This window comes from Aspergillus steynii, assembly GCF_002849105.1.
Source record: "Aspergillus steynii IBT 23096 chromosome Unknown P170scaffold_1, whole genome shotgun sequence".
Classification (NCBI taxonomy): Eukaryota; Fungi; Ascomycota; class Eurotiomycetes; order Eurotiales; family Aspergillaceae; genus Aspergillus; species Aspergillus steynii.
The window spans coordinates 1,381,335-1,392,916 of NW_020194398.1; the positions used below are offsets into that span (position 1 = coordinate 1,381,335).

Genomic DNA, 11,582 nt, shown 5'->3' on the forward strand with positions numbered 1-11,582 from the left:
CAATTTTCATCACTGCCTTGGGTAAATCATCTCTTGCCATGAAATCTTCATTTTCTTTGGCTAGCTAAGAATTTATGTTCTGCTGAACGCTTAACCGCTATTTCACCAGACCATCTTTTGATGGAAATCCCGGGAGAAAATCCTTGAAACACTAATGCATGATCTGATATGATACTGCACATGTCACATGGACACCTATTACCAATCAATCCGGCCCCTTCCCTCGACCTCTCTCTTCTCCGTTCCTAGGGCCCATCCTACTCGGTGTTTGATGCTTCAGAATGCAACATTCACCAGTAAGACATCTTTCCTACGCATTAAGCGGATAACAGCCCAGGCTTATCGTAACTTAGATGCTCTATTTAGACGGCCAACCCATCGCTGCAAAGAAGGTCGAGCAACTGCACCCACGCCGCAAGACAGTACACCGCCTCGAAATTGAACCATGTTCATCTAGGCATATCATTCCACCAACGACAACAACCGTCATTGTCAAGCAACAAAAGGATGGGTGGGAGGAGGAGTTTCGGCTTGAAAGAGAAGCCTATGACAGACTGCACGAACTTCAAGGGACGATGATTCCCGTCCTTTTTGGCCAAGGCTCGTTTAACGGACTCCCGGCCCTTATTCTTTCCGATATTGCCGGCACTACTCTTCATGACATCAAGGTCCAACAATGCCTCTTGCAAAGTCAACTTGAAAAGACCTCAAAGCCTTACATGAGCATGGAGCAGAGTATTGGGACCAGAAGGTGGACAATTTTTTATTCTGTGATAATAGCAATGTGATGATTGTTGATCTTGAGCAAGTACAGTTTCCCAAGGATCTAGACTCTTGGGAGAGTAATGTTAACTTGGGTGGTGTGTTCTCTCTGATGAGCGACTTCCGATACGTTAAAGACCCGAATCGTCCGTCATCACCTATTCCTCTTCCCTAGCAAGTGGAGGTTGAGACTCAGAAAATTGGGGGACCGGCGACGCAAGTGGGTGAATGTATTAGATTCACGGGGGCTGGTAAAGAACTGGGTGGAACATAAACCTTGAGTTAATCCACTTATTTTTTATAAAAAAAAAAAAAAGATTGTTTAAACTAGATATTCATCACGTTTGCAATTAACTGCTCTTTTATAATCGCCATCAACCCTCTAAAAAAGATCACCGTGAAAAGGGATCCGCGGATTCCATTGATATATGTTCTGGGAGATGGCCCAGTAGCACTCAGCCCGAACGGGGCGCAGACAGCGGCGCTATGAAAGTGATATTAGTTAGAATAGCCGGATGGGAGGTCATGAGCTCCTTGATTGATTGAATCGATTTAATCGTTTGAATCTCGATCTAATTCTTTATGTGACTGCATGTCACATGTCACGCAGTTAAACGTCATCTCCTGCCTAGAAAGGATCGAACCTCTCCAATAGCCCCAAACCCCATTCAAAAGACCTGTCTAGACAGCTTCCATGCAGGAAACTTTTTATTCTCTACGGAAATCATGGTTCGTTAATTCTGCGGAGTGCGTCACGACTGGTATCGGAAGATGTGCGATTTGCAGGCTCCAAACTTCCGATCTTATGATGCAGTGATTTGAAATGGCCGCCGCGTGATCGAATGACCATGTCCTTGATGATAACAATAGTGTCCATGTGGGTTGTTCATTTTAGTCCTGCAAGCCATAGGTACTAGCCCAGATCAGAATAGACCAGGCTTGGTCTTTCCACGGTGTGAATCGGACAATCCGTTGGAATGTGCTTCTCGGAGTGGTGTCACTTGATTTGACTAGGAGATCAACCAAACCAGATTTCTGATCATCCTATAAATTTATTCCAGGGTGCAATTGAGGCAGGTAGATGCATTTGTCAATGTTGAAATCTCCCCACGCCACTACCTTCAGAGCAATATTCATTGAGATCCATGACCCGTGAAGTCAGTCATGACCCTCAATCCGATCGCTAAAGCTGAGAGGATATTCTCTATTCGTCCAGCACCTATAGTCGCCTTCTTTATTTTAGTCTTCATAGTCATCTTTCACGTCTTGAGTTCGCCAGGCCCACCGAAAACCCTGCCTCTCGTAAACGGGACTAGGCTCTATAAATTAACCGACATCCTCGCCCGAAAGCGATTCTTTTATAATGGAAGAGAGCTTATAAAGACAGGCCTGGCCAAGGTATGTCTATGCAAATTAATCACTGCTTGCCGAAAGACTCTCCATGAACTGAAATTTGGTATCTTCTAGGCCAACGTCTTCGGAATCGTCACAGAAAATGGATACTACGTTGTCCTGCACCCCAAGTTCGCCGAAGAGATACGCGATAATCCGACTCTGAACCCTCGAAAAGTGTTCGAGGACTTGATGCACAAGGGCATACCTGGTTTCGAAGCGTCCGCAGAATTCACCAGGGAAGATGGCTTGTTCCAGCATGCTGTACGCACAAAGCTATTGAAGATGTTATGTAAGTGTTACCCCCTCCTTTAGTCGATTGAGTAATGACAATGCGTTCAAGGGCACGTAAGCACAGCCTTGTCCGACGAAACAACGATTGCGTTGCAGGCGGAATGGACAGATGACCCCGGTAACTCATCTCGACCGCACCATTTATAGCTCTAGTTATCATGAGAGACAATCAGTCCTAACCGCCCCTAGAATGGCACAATATCTCCCCAAGAGACGACATCCCCACGGTCGCCGCGCAAGTTAGCTCCCGAGTTTTCCTCGGAGACCCAATATGTCGAGACCCCGACTGGGTACGGATCGCAGTGAACTACGCCAGAGACGTGGCCCAAGCAGCAACAGAGCTGCGCTTAGCCCCCGCGGGGTTGCGGAAGCTGGTAGCAAAATTCTTGCCTTCTTGTCGGCGCCTGCGCGCGCATTTGCGCGACGCTAAAAAGATCGTGCAGTCGATCGTGGATGATCGACAGATGGCGAAGCAGAAAGCTTTCAGAGAGGGTAAGAAGCCGAAGCAATATGTTGACGCGATTGAATGTTTCGAGGAGATGGCGCACGGAGAGAATTATAATCCGGTGCACACGCAACTGACGCTTACTTTCGTTGCGATCCATACAACGTCTGATATGCTGACGCAGGCGCTGTACGACCTGGTGGATCGTGAAGAATTGATATGCGCTCTAAGAGAGGAAATCAAGACTATTCTTCCGCAGGGATGGACAAAGGCGACGGTGAACCAGCTGAAGTTAATGGATAGCGTTTTGAAGGAAAGTCAGCGGCTGAAGCCTGTTGCTTTTGGTATGCCTTCCTTCGCCATATCCTCCGCTCTCGACCACTTAAAACCCCATTAACCAACCCTTGAATACGTAGTATCAATGCGCCGCGTCACCAAAAAACCGCTTCTTCTATCCGACGGCACCGTGATCCCCGAAGGAACCAGACTGATAGTAGCTTCCGAAAGACAATGGGACGAGGCCTATCATCCTAACCCCGAGATTTTCGACCCTTATCGGTTTATAAAACTCCGCGAAACTCCAGGGTATAAGACATCTGCTCAACTGGCAGGAACCTCCCCCGATAATCTATCCTGGGGTTACGGCAAGCACTCCTGTCCCGGGCGCTTCTTTGCCGCGAATGAAGTCAAAGTCCTGTTATGTCATATTCTGATGAAATATGACATCAAAGTCGTAGGGGAGAAGCCACGGGTGCGGGCCTTTGGATCTACGTTGGTTGCAGATCCGTATGCGACGCTTGCTGTCCGGCGACGACCGGAGAAGGAGGATATCTAATGAAGGAACTAGGGCAACAGCTTGTAATTATAATTCTATAGTTCATTAGTGTTGTTTGTGGCAAAGCGTTAGGATACCAGAATGATAACTAACGTCTGCTTATTAACATTGTAGCGTGAAGGTCTGGCTATGAAATTGCTTGTAGACCACCGAATATTTTAAATTTACATCAAGTAACAAGACCAGTTGATAACAGTAATCTTCATATTTAGCAAGCAAACTAAAAGCCTGAATAAGCTGCTCGACCTATTCCGGAGCTCTCAGATCCTCATAACAGACATAGTCCAAAAGCCATAACCACAGCATCCAACGACGCAACCAAATCTCTCCCACGGATGAAGCACAACAACAGCCACCCAGGTCTGCCTTATATTCCACGCAAGCCTCCACTGTTAAACCACATCAAATGCATGCCACAGGAGACTTGCTAGGACCCGACTGACAACGATAAGCACCACCGTTGCAGGACCAACAGCCAAGGCCCTCCTGGCACTGGCAATGGAACGGCTGGCAACTGTCGCCCCATCTCCTATTCGCGTCACATTCATACATCCCCTGGGTAGTCTGTTAGACCGGTCGCTTTGTATAGGGAGGGTTATCTAGCAGAGGATATTCCTGAGAAATACGTACAAATCTAGCTTGTATGGTCTGGGCATTTCGGAGGCGGTTAGAAATCATTCATCTCACATGATGTAGAGGGAGGAAGGAGAACATACAGGAGTGCCTTTCTTGGAAAATACGTAGTCGCCGGCCACGATTTCTTCAGGATGTTCTGGGTCAAAGGTTTTTGTCGAGTTTTCAAATTCCCCGATGGCGGCGGCGTGTGAGCCGGTTAAGAAGCCGAGGAAGATCAGGAGAAGGCACTTCATATTTGCGTTTGAGGAATTAATCGAATGACTAAATGAAGGAACGAACACGTAGGTTGTGCATGAGGTTGGGTACATTGGACGTGAAGGGTCTTTTATAATGCACCTACATGTTGAAAATGACTGAAGATCCGTAAGACCATAGAAAGAGAACCCTAGTCTATTGAGAAGGCCTATTGATGCTATTGAATAAATCTTGTATAACAGTGCAATCGGGTGATTTCCTTTGTATATCCATGCTGAAACTCGCTTGTGGGAGGGCAGTCGATGTATATCCCTGTTAGTGGAGAGAGTAATACACCTTTTATGAAGAATATGACTTGAATAAGTGTAACATAATCGTTATAATGAAACAAGACCGTATATATCCCAATCCGGAAAATCAGCCCTTCCAGATCAACAAATCGATCATAAGGGTAGATTTAAAAGTATCTTATATCTTATCATTTTGGATGCAAGCAAGTGTAGCCGAACCTGAGGCCAAAGTTCATACCTGCCATTCTGCTGGAAATTCAGCAGTAGGACATAGTGACATAGTCGAAACAAAGAGAATGACAGTCAGCTGAATCGGCTTAGACAACCGTGGTACCCGTTTAAAAATAGCCAAGCGTGGCCACAATGTTGGTTCAACCAAGTCTTTCTTTGTCTTTGTCCCATTGTACATGTTACACCTCGCACCAACTCCACTGAATTGCTTTAGTTTCCGTAAGCAACTATCTGTATTGGGAAGTATTCTGAATAAAATCACTTTATACAACGTAACTCAAAGAGTAAAATCTAAGCCATATCTAAGCAGTCCAACCATCCCCAGCCCCTAGCATCCAATTGATGCCCACCAGCACCAACTTAAACTTATCCACGAACTCAGCCGCTTTGAACGAACGCCGCTCAACAAATTCCTCCCCCCCAACGTCTTCCTTATCAAGACTCAAGCCGGCAGGCTCTCGGAATAGGAGGTATAGATACCGATGAGGTTTAGAACTAGCATCATAGCCAATCAGCCCTGCCCTCAAGCCAGTATCTGAAAAATAACATGCAGGATTTTACTTACTCATCCTTTGGTCCGGGTCCCAAGTACTCTGTCAGGTTCATTCCGGAATCTATTCCCTGTCCAGGTGCCAGTCCCGAAACAACCCAGTGTCTCCAGTATGCGAACTTCGGGTCGTCGGGCGTCGGTGCATCAGGGTCGATCAGGAAGAGCATGTATCGTGTTGAAGGGTCGACATTCTCCTATGAGCATGACCCAATTCAATCAGTACTTTTTAATTCTTCCATAGCGTACCACCTAGGAGTAAACCAGTGATAAGGTAGGATATCTCACCTCGGGCGTAAACTCCACGCTCGGCGCCACCTTACACTCGCTCGCTCGAAACAAGTTCCCCAATTCAACAGCCTTTTCCCCGAAGTTGACTTTCAATTGCACGGTAGGCGTGAAATTATCCGGGATGAGTGGCGCTGAGCCCGGCACGAGGCCGGCCTTTGCCAGCGAGGCGGAGAGCTCTTGGGCGTACGAAGCGAGAGCCATTATTGCTGCGTGAAAACAAGATACCCCGTTTCCTGGTTCTGGAGAAAAAGAAATTATCAGGCGCGGGGTTACGCTGGATATATATCTGCTACTTCCTAACCTCTGGGCTCGGTATACCTGCCCCTATTTGATCTTACTGGTGGAAGAATGTAGACGCCAAGGCGGGGTGTCGTGCGGAGGATAGTCCATGACCCCTCTCTTGAAAGACATCACAGCTGGGAGGGAGTCTGCAGGTGGGATCTGCTCTTATAGGCTGGTTGGATTATTTTGTGGCTGGCGTGGCCCTGGTTCTGATGATATGCAGAGGGCAGGGTCTATGTATGCCTCAGGGATTAGGCAGCGGGGTTGGAATGTGGCAAACAGAGCAAACAAACAGTTGACTCACTGGGGATTCCTCCCCCCTTTCCTTTCATTATTTCTTGGGTCGTGATTAGAACTTTAGGAAATACTTATTAGATCATATTAGCTTATGGTGAGGTTCCTTTCATGACCACGAGAACAATTTGGGACTGGTACTTAGCTTTGGCGTGTTGGGTCCCCGTGTGCCTGAAAATATACTTTCCCCATTTCAGAAAAGCGCGATCGAGAGGCCAATCCACTCCAGACACTAGGATCAGACAAATTCAATGACTACGTATTACACTAAATAGGCTCAGTGATACCAGCTGCTACGAGTCATCGAAATGCCAGGACATACATATGCGAATGTAGACAAAACACATACCCAATGCTAATACTTGGGAATTTAGATACGGCTCAGAGAGCTTTCGTAGTCCCTTCTTTAGGGGTATAGAAAACTGAGACTCAGTTACCAGGGGGTTCTATGAATTCTACACAGCGGCATGAATAGAATGAACCAGAGGCGATTGCTATTCTGTTACCAACTTTTATTAAAACGAGGAGCTAGCCATCACCACAAAAGAGGAGAAGCACTGGGCTTGGAAGGGGCCTCTACAGATTGACTGGACCCGTCTTCCTGTAGTTTGCTGACGGATCTATCCGTCTGGCTCGGTCCTCTAGGGATCGACCAGTTTCTGCATATATCGCATGAATCACTACGGAATGCAACCGTGGAGATATACTGACTGTACTTTTGTTAGCTGAGCGAGGCCATGGAGACATGGCCGGGGTATAGACCTCCCGACGTCATCTATATGCACAGCTGAAACCCATGTGTCATCTGATTTCGAATAGCATCGAAAAACCTGCAGTTCAGTTTCAAACACGAACTCCTCAACCCCAAGCGGACCGGGCAGGGGACAACACAGTCAGAATATGCACCACTGTTATATCGGCGGCCGATTTGCTACAGTTTGATTCCAGATATGAGCTCCCGTTAGAGTCGACTTGTCGAGAATCACTATGCCATAGCCTGTCGATCTTCGCCTCGACAAGAGTCGAAGATCAGCTGTGAGGTTGCATCGGTGGCCGATTTCTCCACATCATCTTGCATATCCGAAGGGCGATCTGAAGTATCTCCCCGCTTGATCTTTCAGCTTTCATAGTGGTGGCGCATGGACAGGTGAGCTGAATTGATTCACGGGCCTCTCAATTGGAGGTATATAAGTGCGTCAAAACACTGCTCTGAATCCTCATCAACACACTTCCTGATCACTGAACTCCCTTGCCCATCAACCAAAACCCCTTCCAATCCACCCATCATGAAGCTCGCCACCATTAGCTTCGGCCTCCTCGGTCTCTTCGCCACCTCTGCCTCTGCCGCTTATTGCACTGACAACGAATACTACTGCGGCTGGAACCTCCTGGACAAAGGTAGGTCTTCTGCGTGCGCAACGCCCATTCATAGAGCTAAGACTGCCAGGAAACTACATGCCCGAGATCGTAGCGGCCCTGCTGGGCGCCGGGATCACGTCGCCCACGGAATTCCAGATCCAACACACCCTGTTCTACTGCCGTGATGACGCGGACAGGGGAGTTGGCTATGCGATGCCCTGCCAGAAGCAATGCTATGAGACTAGCGAGAGCGACTTCTGTGATGAGGTTGGCCCTGTGAGTATCCCCTTTCTTCTGAGGGGTGGGATGAGAGCTGATTCTTGGTAGTGAGGATGGGTGTCTGCTGCGCTTTGGAGGTTGGCGATGAGGCCTTGGTCTAGGTTTTCGCCAGCTTTGGTCGAGAAGGTTTTCCCTAGGCTTGTTGTGCGAATGCAGAGGCTGTCCCTGGTTTTCTTTGGCCCGTTCGTTTCTAGCTATAATAGTTCCTAAGGGACGTTCTTCACGATAGAATGAATTGAGAATGATTTCGTATGTGGAAGTACTGACGTAGAGGATTGGGTGTTTGTGTACCGATCGCTAGGTCTTACTGGAAGACACGTAAGAGGCCTGGCTCATTAACCGGATTAGCTCTAATACAACTCGCAGCTGGATTAATAACGCTTGATTTGTTTGCTAAACGTAGAACGGATATATGCAAGATATGAATGAAATGATAAATAATTGGCCGTTATATACGCCGCCCCCCATTGAAGGCCAATGGTTTATATCATAAGATTCATGGATTATCACTCCACAGCCACAGATCAGCCTGCAGCCCCTCCCGCTCCGCATCAAGAATCAAGTTATTCGCATCCAACTGGTCAGTCACCGAGAGCATATGATCCATCGATAATCCAAGATCACGCCAGTCAAACGACAGATCATCCTCTTGCCCAGCCTGCAATGCTGGCGTGGTGACTGTTGTGTCCAAAGCCGTGATAGGGGTATTGACCGGCTCGGCAAGATGATTCGGGGCCAACGGGGCCATGACATGCGCAAGGGCATGCGTCCCGGGCTGGGTGGGCCGGATATGCGATTGCATCATGGGCTGGACCAGTTCTTCCAGCAGCTCAATTTCGGATTTGCGGATTTGCGCGACACGGTTGCCGCGGGAGATCATCTCGTCGAGGAGACTGAAGCCCATTTCGCGATAGTTGGGGTCGGGGAGGGTATCCGGGAGAATGGCGGATATGAGGGAGAGGACGAAGAAGGAAGAAAACAGGTTTTCAAGGTCGAAGGGGAGGAAGGTTTCTCGTGTCGGTTAGAGTCCAATCTGCTGGATGGGAGGAATGGTACACACCGAGTATGTTCTGATCCCGCAGCGCACATAGAATCCTGAGTGACTTGGTGGCAGAATCTGTGCATGCCTCGAGGAGAGTTCGGACAGGGGATGATAGTGTTCGGAATACGTCGCCTTCTTCGAAACAACTGAGTCGTTCCCAAAGAAGGCTGAGTACCAGGGGTCTGGTGGTGACGATGATGCACTGATCATGTTAGATGAAGGTTAAGGCATGACGGGGACACATACCAGGTGACAAGATAGAGTCAATCGTGTTGTGACACCGGATAGTGCATCGACGGAATTAGAAAAGCGATGGGCAAAAACCTCTTCCAGTTCCCGAGAGAGCTCGGTCATCTCATGTAGAACAGACCGTACTTTTCGCAGGAATCTGCCACCGAGCCTGCCGTCGGCGCTATACACCGCTACTAATGTTAGCATTTAATATCAACAGAAAGGGACACTGAGACCTACTGTTGAGCACACGAGTGATGACCTGAGAGATCTTGACATGAAGACTCAGTGCAGCTTCTTTGTCGGAGCCCGATCGGGCGTCCCAAAGATTCGTGGTAATATCCTCATCATTTACAGAGTTCGGCGATCCCTGTAGAGACGAGAATTTGCGGTCTAGAATATATACCGTCCACCAGATATTACTGCATCTGTCGACCAATTTCTGGCCCAATTGATCGACTGGTAGGGCGCGGTGAAACCCTTCCACCAGCGCAACTCGCATTGCTTGACCAATCTTTGACTATCAGCACGACATCCCTCCTGAAATGAACGACATGACTTACATAACAGTACGAATTATCTCTCATATCAACCGAGTGCAGATAAAGCGCAACCAGAGCCAGAACTTCAGTGGCCAAAGTAGGCTCCTGCCACATCTCCGTGGTATCCGGTAACAATGACATGGCACGCGAGAAGAATTTGGTCCAACTCGTGTTATTTGCCTTTCGGACCGGGGCCAAGAAGGCATCGCCAAATGCCAAGATGATGAGAAACTGGATATACCAAAGACGACTTTCCTGCACCTTGGCCGCGGCATCTTCGTAGAACCCGTACAGGTGACGCAAGAACTCACTCTCGTCGAACATCCGGTACAGATGGCCGAAGTGGAACTGGACGGTGTTGAGAATGTAAAGTGCGTGTTCCAGTGAGGGAAGGCCACTAATATCGGGTGCTTCTTCCGAGCTGGCCTTGCGCCAGCGGATCTCATAGGCATCGCCGTCCACCGGAGTGGGAATTGGTGCAAAATGATTGGGATTCAGTCGAGTCTGAATGACGCTGAGAACACGGCGACTGAAAGACCAGGTTGATGTAGGACCGAGGAATACTACGACGGTTAGCCTGGACACTGAGCAGAAGACTGTGCGTACGTACACCATACGCGCTGTCTTCGACCGGACTGCTTCACAAAGGTCGACGGAGAGACTAGAGGATTAGAAGCAAATCGGTCATCATATCGATTTCCTTCCGGAGGTTCAGGCGTCGCCTCTTTCGGTGCCTCAGACGAATGTCCTGGAATAAGGATTAGATCAAGAACGGCATGAACGAATGTGGAACTTACTGTAATCCTGCTCCGGAGGCGAGCTATTTCGTATCGTCCGAGCTCGTTTCCGAGGCCGTGGTGACGAAGTGCCTTCAAGCTCTTCTACTCGGCGTTGCAAGGACAAAAACAACCTGAATGGGTCAATCAAGAACCACACAGCAGAGACCAAGTTGGGTTTAGTACTCCTCAGAAACCATGATCTTCCGGTCCTCTTCAAAGACACATTCCTGGCGACGCGAACGACATTTGTCGCAGGGGTGTGTGCCGGAGCATTTGACCTTTCGAGATCGACATCGTTGACAGCTGTATCGGTTAGCAATGAGGTCATTTGCCTGGGATATAGGAGAAGAGAGGGATATACGCATTTGACGTCCGCTTCAAGCGTTGCGAACGGTCCATAGTATTGTACATGTCATCGGCATTTGAGATTGGCATTGCGAAGAAGACGATCTCGTTGGTGGTTGGGCCTGAGGCGGCAATGGCGGTGAGTCAGCAACCCCGCATGAGATAAGATAAGAGTGCTGCCTTGGTGCCTTTATGCCTTAGGTGTCTACTCTCACCTCTTTTGGTCTGGTTCAAGACTATTTCGAAGGCTGTGAATCATTCTCATACCAACACTTTTGAAACAATCCGCTCGTTATATTGCAAGCCTGGGGAATTCTCAATTTTAAAGCCCGTCTATGCTTGCATTGCCCAGGAGCTGGCGCCCCTTCTGATGGGGGTTGATGTGGCTGGCATTTCAAGGAGGCGAAGAGGGTACAAAAATATAAACAAACCCATACCTAATGAATAAGAAGAATTGGATGATACAAATGTCTGAGTTAAGTTGAACAGCTGCTTTCATAGCCAGTGCTAC

At 48.3% G+C, this 11,582-nt stretch overlaps 6 protein-coding genes across 6 annotated transcripts; 3 read left to right on the forward strand and 3 right to left on the reverse strand.

Annotated features, from left to right (window-relative positions):
- Positions 1 to 217: 217 nt before the first annotated feature.
- On the forward strand, positions 218 to 1,138 carry P170DRAFT_8147 (uncharacterized protein). Its single transcript, XM_024855398.1, has 2 exons — positions 218 to 808; positions 900 to 1,138. The coding sequence occupies exon 1, from the start codon at positions 354 to 356 to the stop codon at positions 786 to 788; it is 435 nt and encodes a 144-aa protein (XP_024709387.1). The 5' UTR covers positions 218 to 353; the 3' UTR covers positions 789 to 808; positions 900 to 1,138.
- Positions 1,139 to 1,862: 724 nt separating this feature from the next.
- On the forward strand, positions 1,863 to 3,794 carry P170DRAFT_431760 (cytochrome P450). Its single transcript, XM_024848114.1, has 5 exons — positions 1,863 to 2,160; positions 2,230 to 2,446; positions 2,498 to 2,566; positions 2,638 to 3,237; positions 3,310 to 3,794. Exons 1-5 carry the CDS (start codon positions 1,927 to 1,929, stop codon positions 3,726 to 3,728), a joined length of 1,539 nt encoding a protein of 512 aa, XP_024709388.1. The 5' UTR covers positions 1,863 to 1,926; the 3' UTR covers positions 3,729 to 3,794.
- A 326-nt stretch (positions 3,795 to 4,120) lies between these two features.
- Positions 4,121 to 4,597, reverse strand: P170DRAFT_420863 (uncharacterized protein; the record flags this gene model as incomplete). The annotated part of the gene is made up of 2 exons (XM_024847328.1): positions 4,121 to 4,327; positions 4,445 to 4,597. The coding sequence occupies 2 exons, from the start codon at positions 4,595 to 4,597 to the stop codon at positions 4,121 to 4,123; spliced, it is 360 nt and encodes a 119-aa protein (XP_024709389.1).
- Positions 4,598 to 5,328: 731 nt separating this feature from the next.
- On the reverse strand, positions 5,329 to 6,298 carry P170DRAFT_372743 (YbhB/YbcL family Raf kinase inhibitor-like protein). The gene is made up of 4 exons (XM_024845211.1): positions 6,220 to 6,298; positions 5,916 to 6,157; positions 5,646 to 5,824; positions 5,329 to 5,575 (listed from the first exon to the last, which is right to left on the reverse strand). The coding sequence occupies exons 2-4, from the start codon at positions 6,117 to 6,119 to the stop codon at positions 5,383 to 5,385; spliced, it is 576 nt and encodes a 191-aa protein (XP_024709390.1). The 5' UTR covers positions 6,120 to 6,157; positions 6,220 to 6,298; the 3' UTR covers positions 5,329 to 5,382.
- Positions 6,299 to 7,780: 1,482 nt separating this feature from the next.
- Positions 7,781 to 8,233, forward strand: P170DRAFT_469556 (uncharacterized protein; the record flags this gene model as incomplete). The annotated part of the gene is made up of 3 exons (XM_024852644.1): positions 7,781 to 7,892; positions 7,942 to 8,133; positions 8,181 to 8,233. 3 exons carry the CDS (start codon positions 7,781 to 7,783, stop codon positions 8,231 to 8,233), a joined length of 357 nt encoding a protein of 118 aa, XP_024709391.1.
- Positions 8,234 to 8,520: 287 nt separating this feature from the next.
- P170DRAFT_372746 (putative C6 transcription factor) lies at positions 8,521 to 11,551 on the reverse strand. The gene is made up of 11 exons (XM_024845212.1): positions 11,509 to 11,551; positions 11,287 to 11,376; positions 11,088 to 11,193; positions 10,910 to 11,029; positions 10,745 to 10,857; positions 10,558 to 10,695; positions 9,969 to 10,510; positions 9,646 to 9,919; positions 9,421 to 9,596; positions 9,193 to 9,376; positions 8,521 to 9,143 (listed from the first exon to the last, which is right to left on the reverse strand). Exons 3-11 carry the CDS (start codon positions 11,159 to 11,161, stop codon positions 8,629 to 8,631), a joined length of 2,136 nt encoding a protein of 711 aa, XP_024709392.1. The 5' UTR covers positions 11,162 to 11,193; positions 11,287 to 11,376; positions 11,509 to 11,551; the 3' UTR covers positions 8,521 to 8,628.
- Between the last annotated feature and the right edge of the window lie 31 nt (positions 11,552 to 11,582).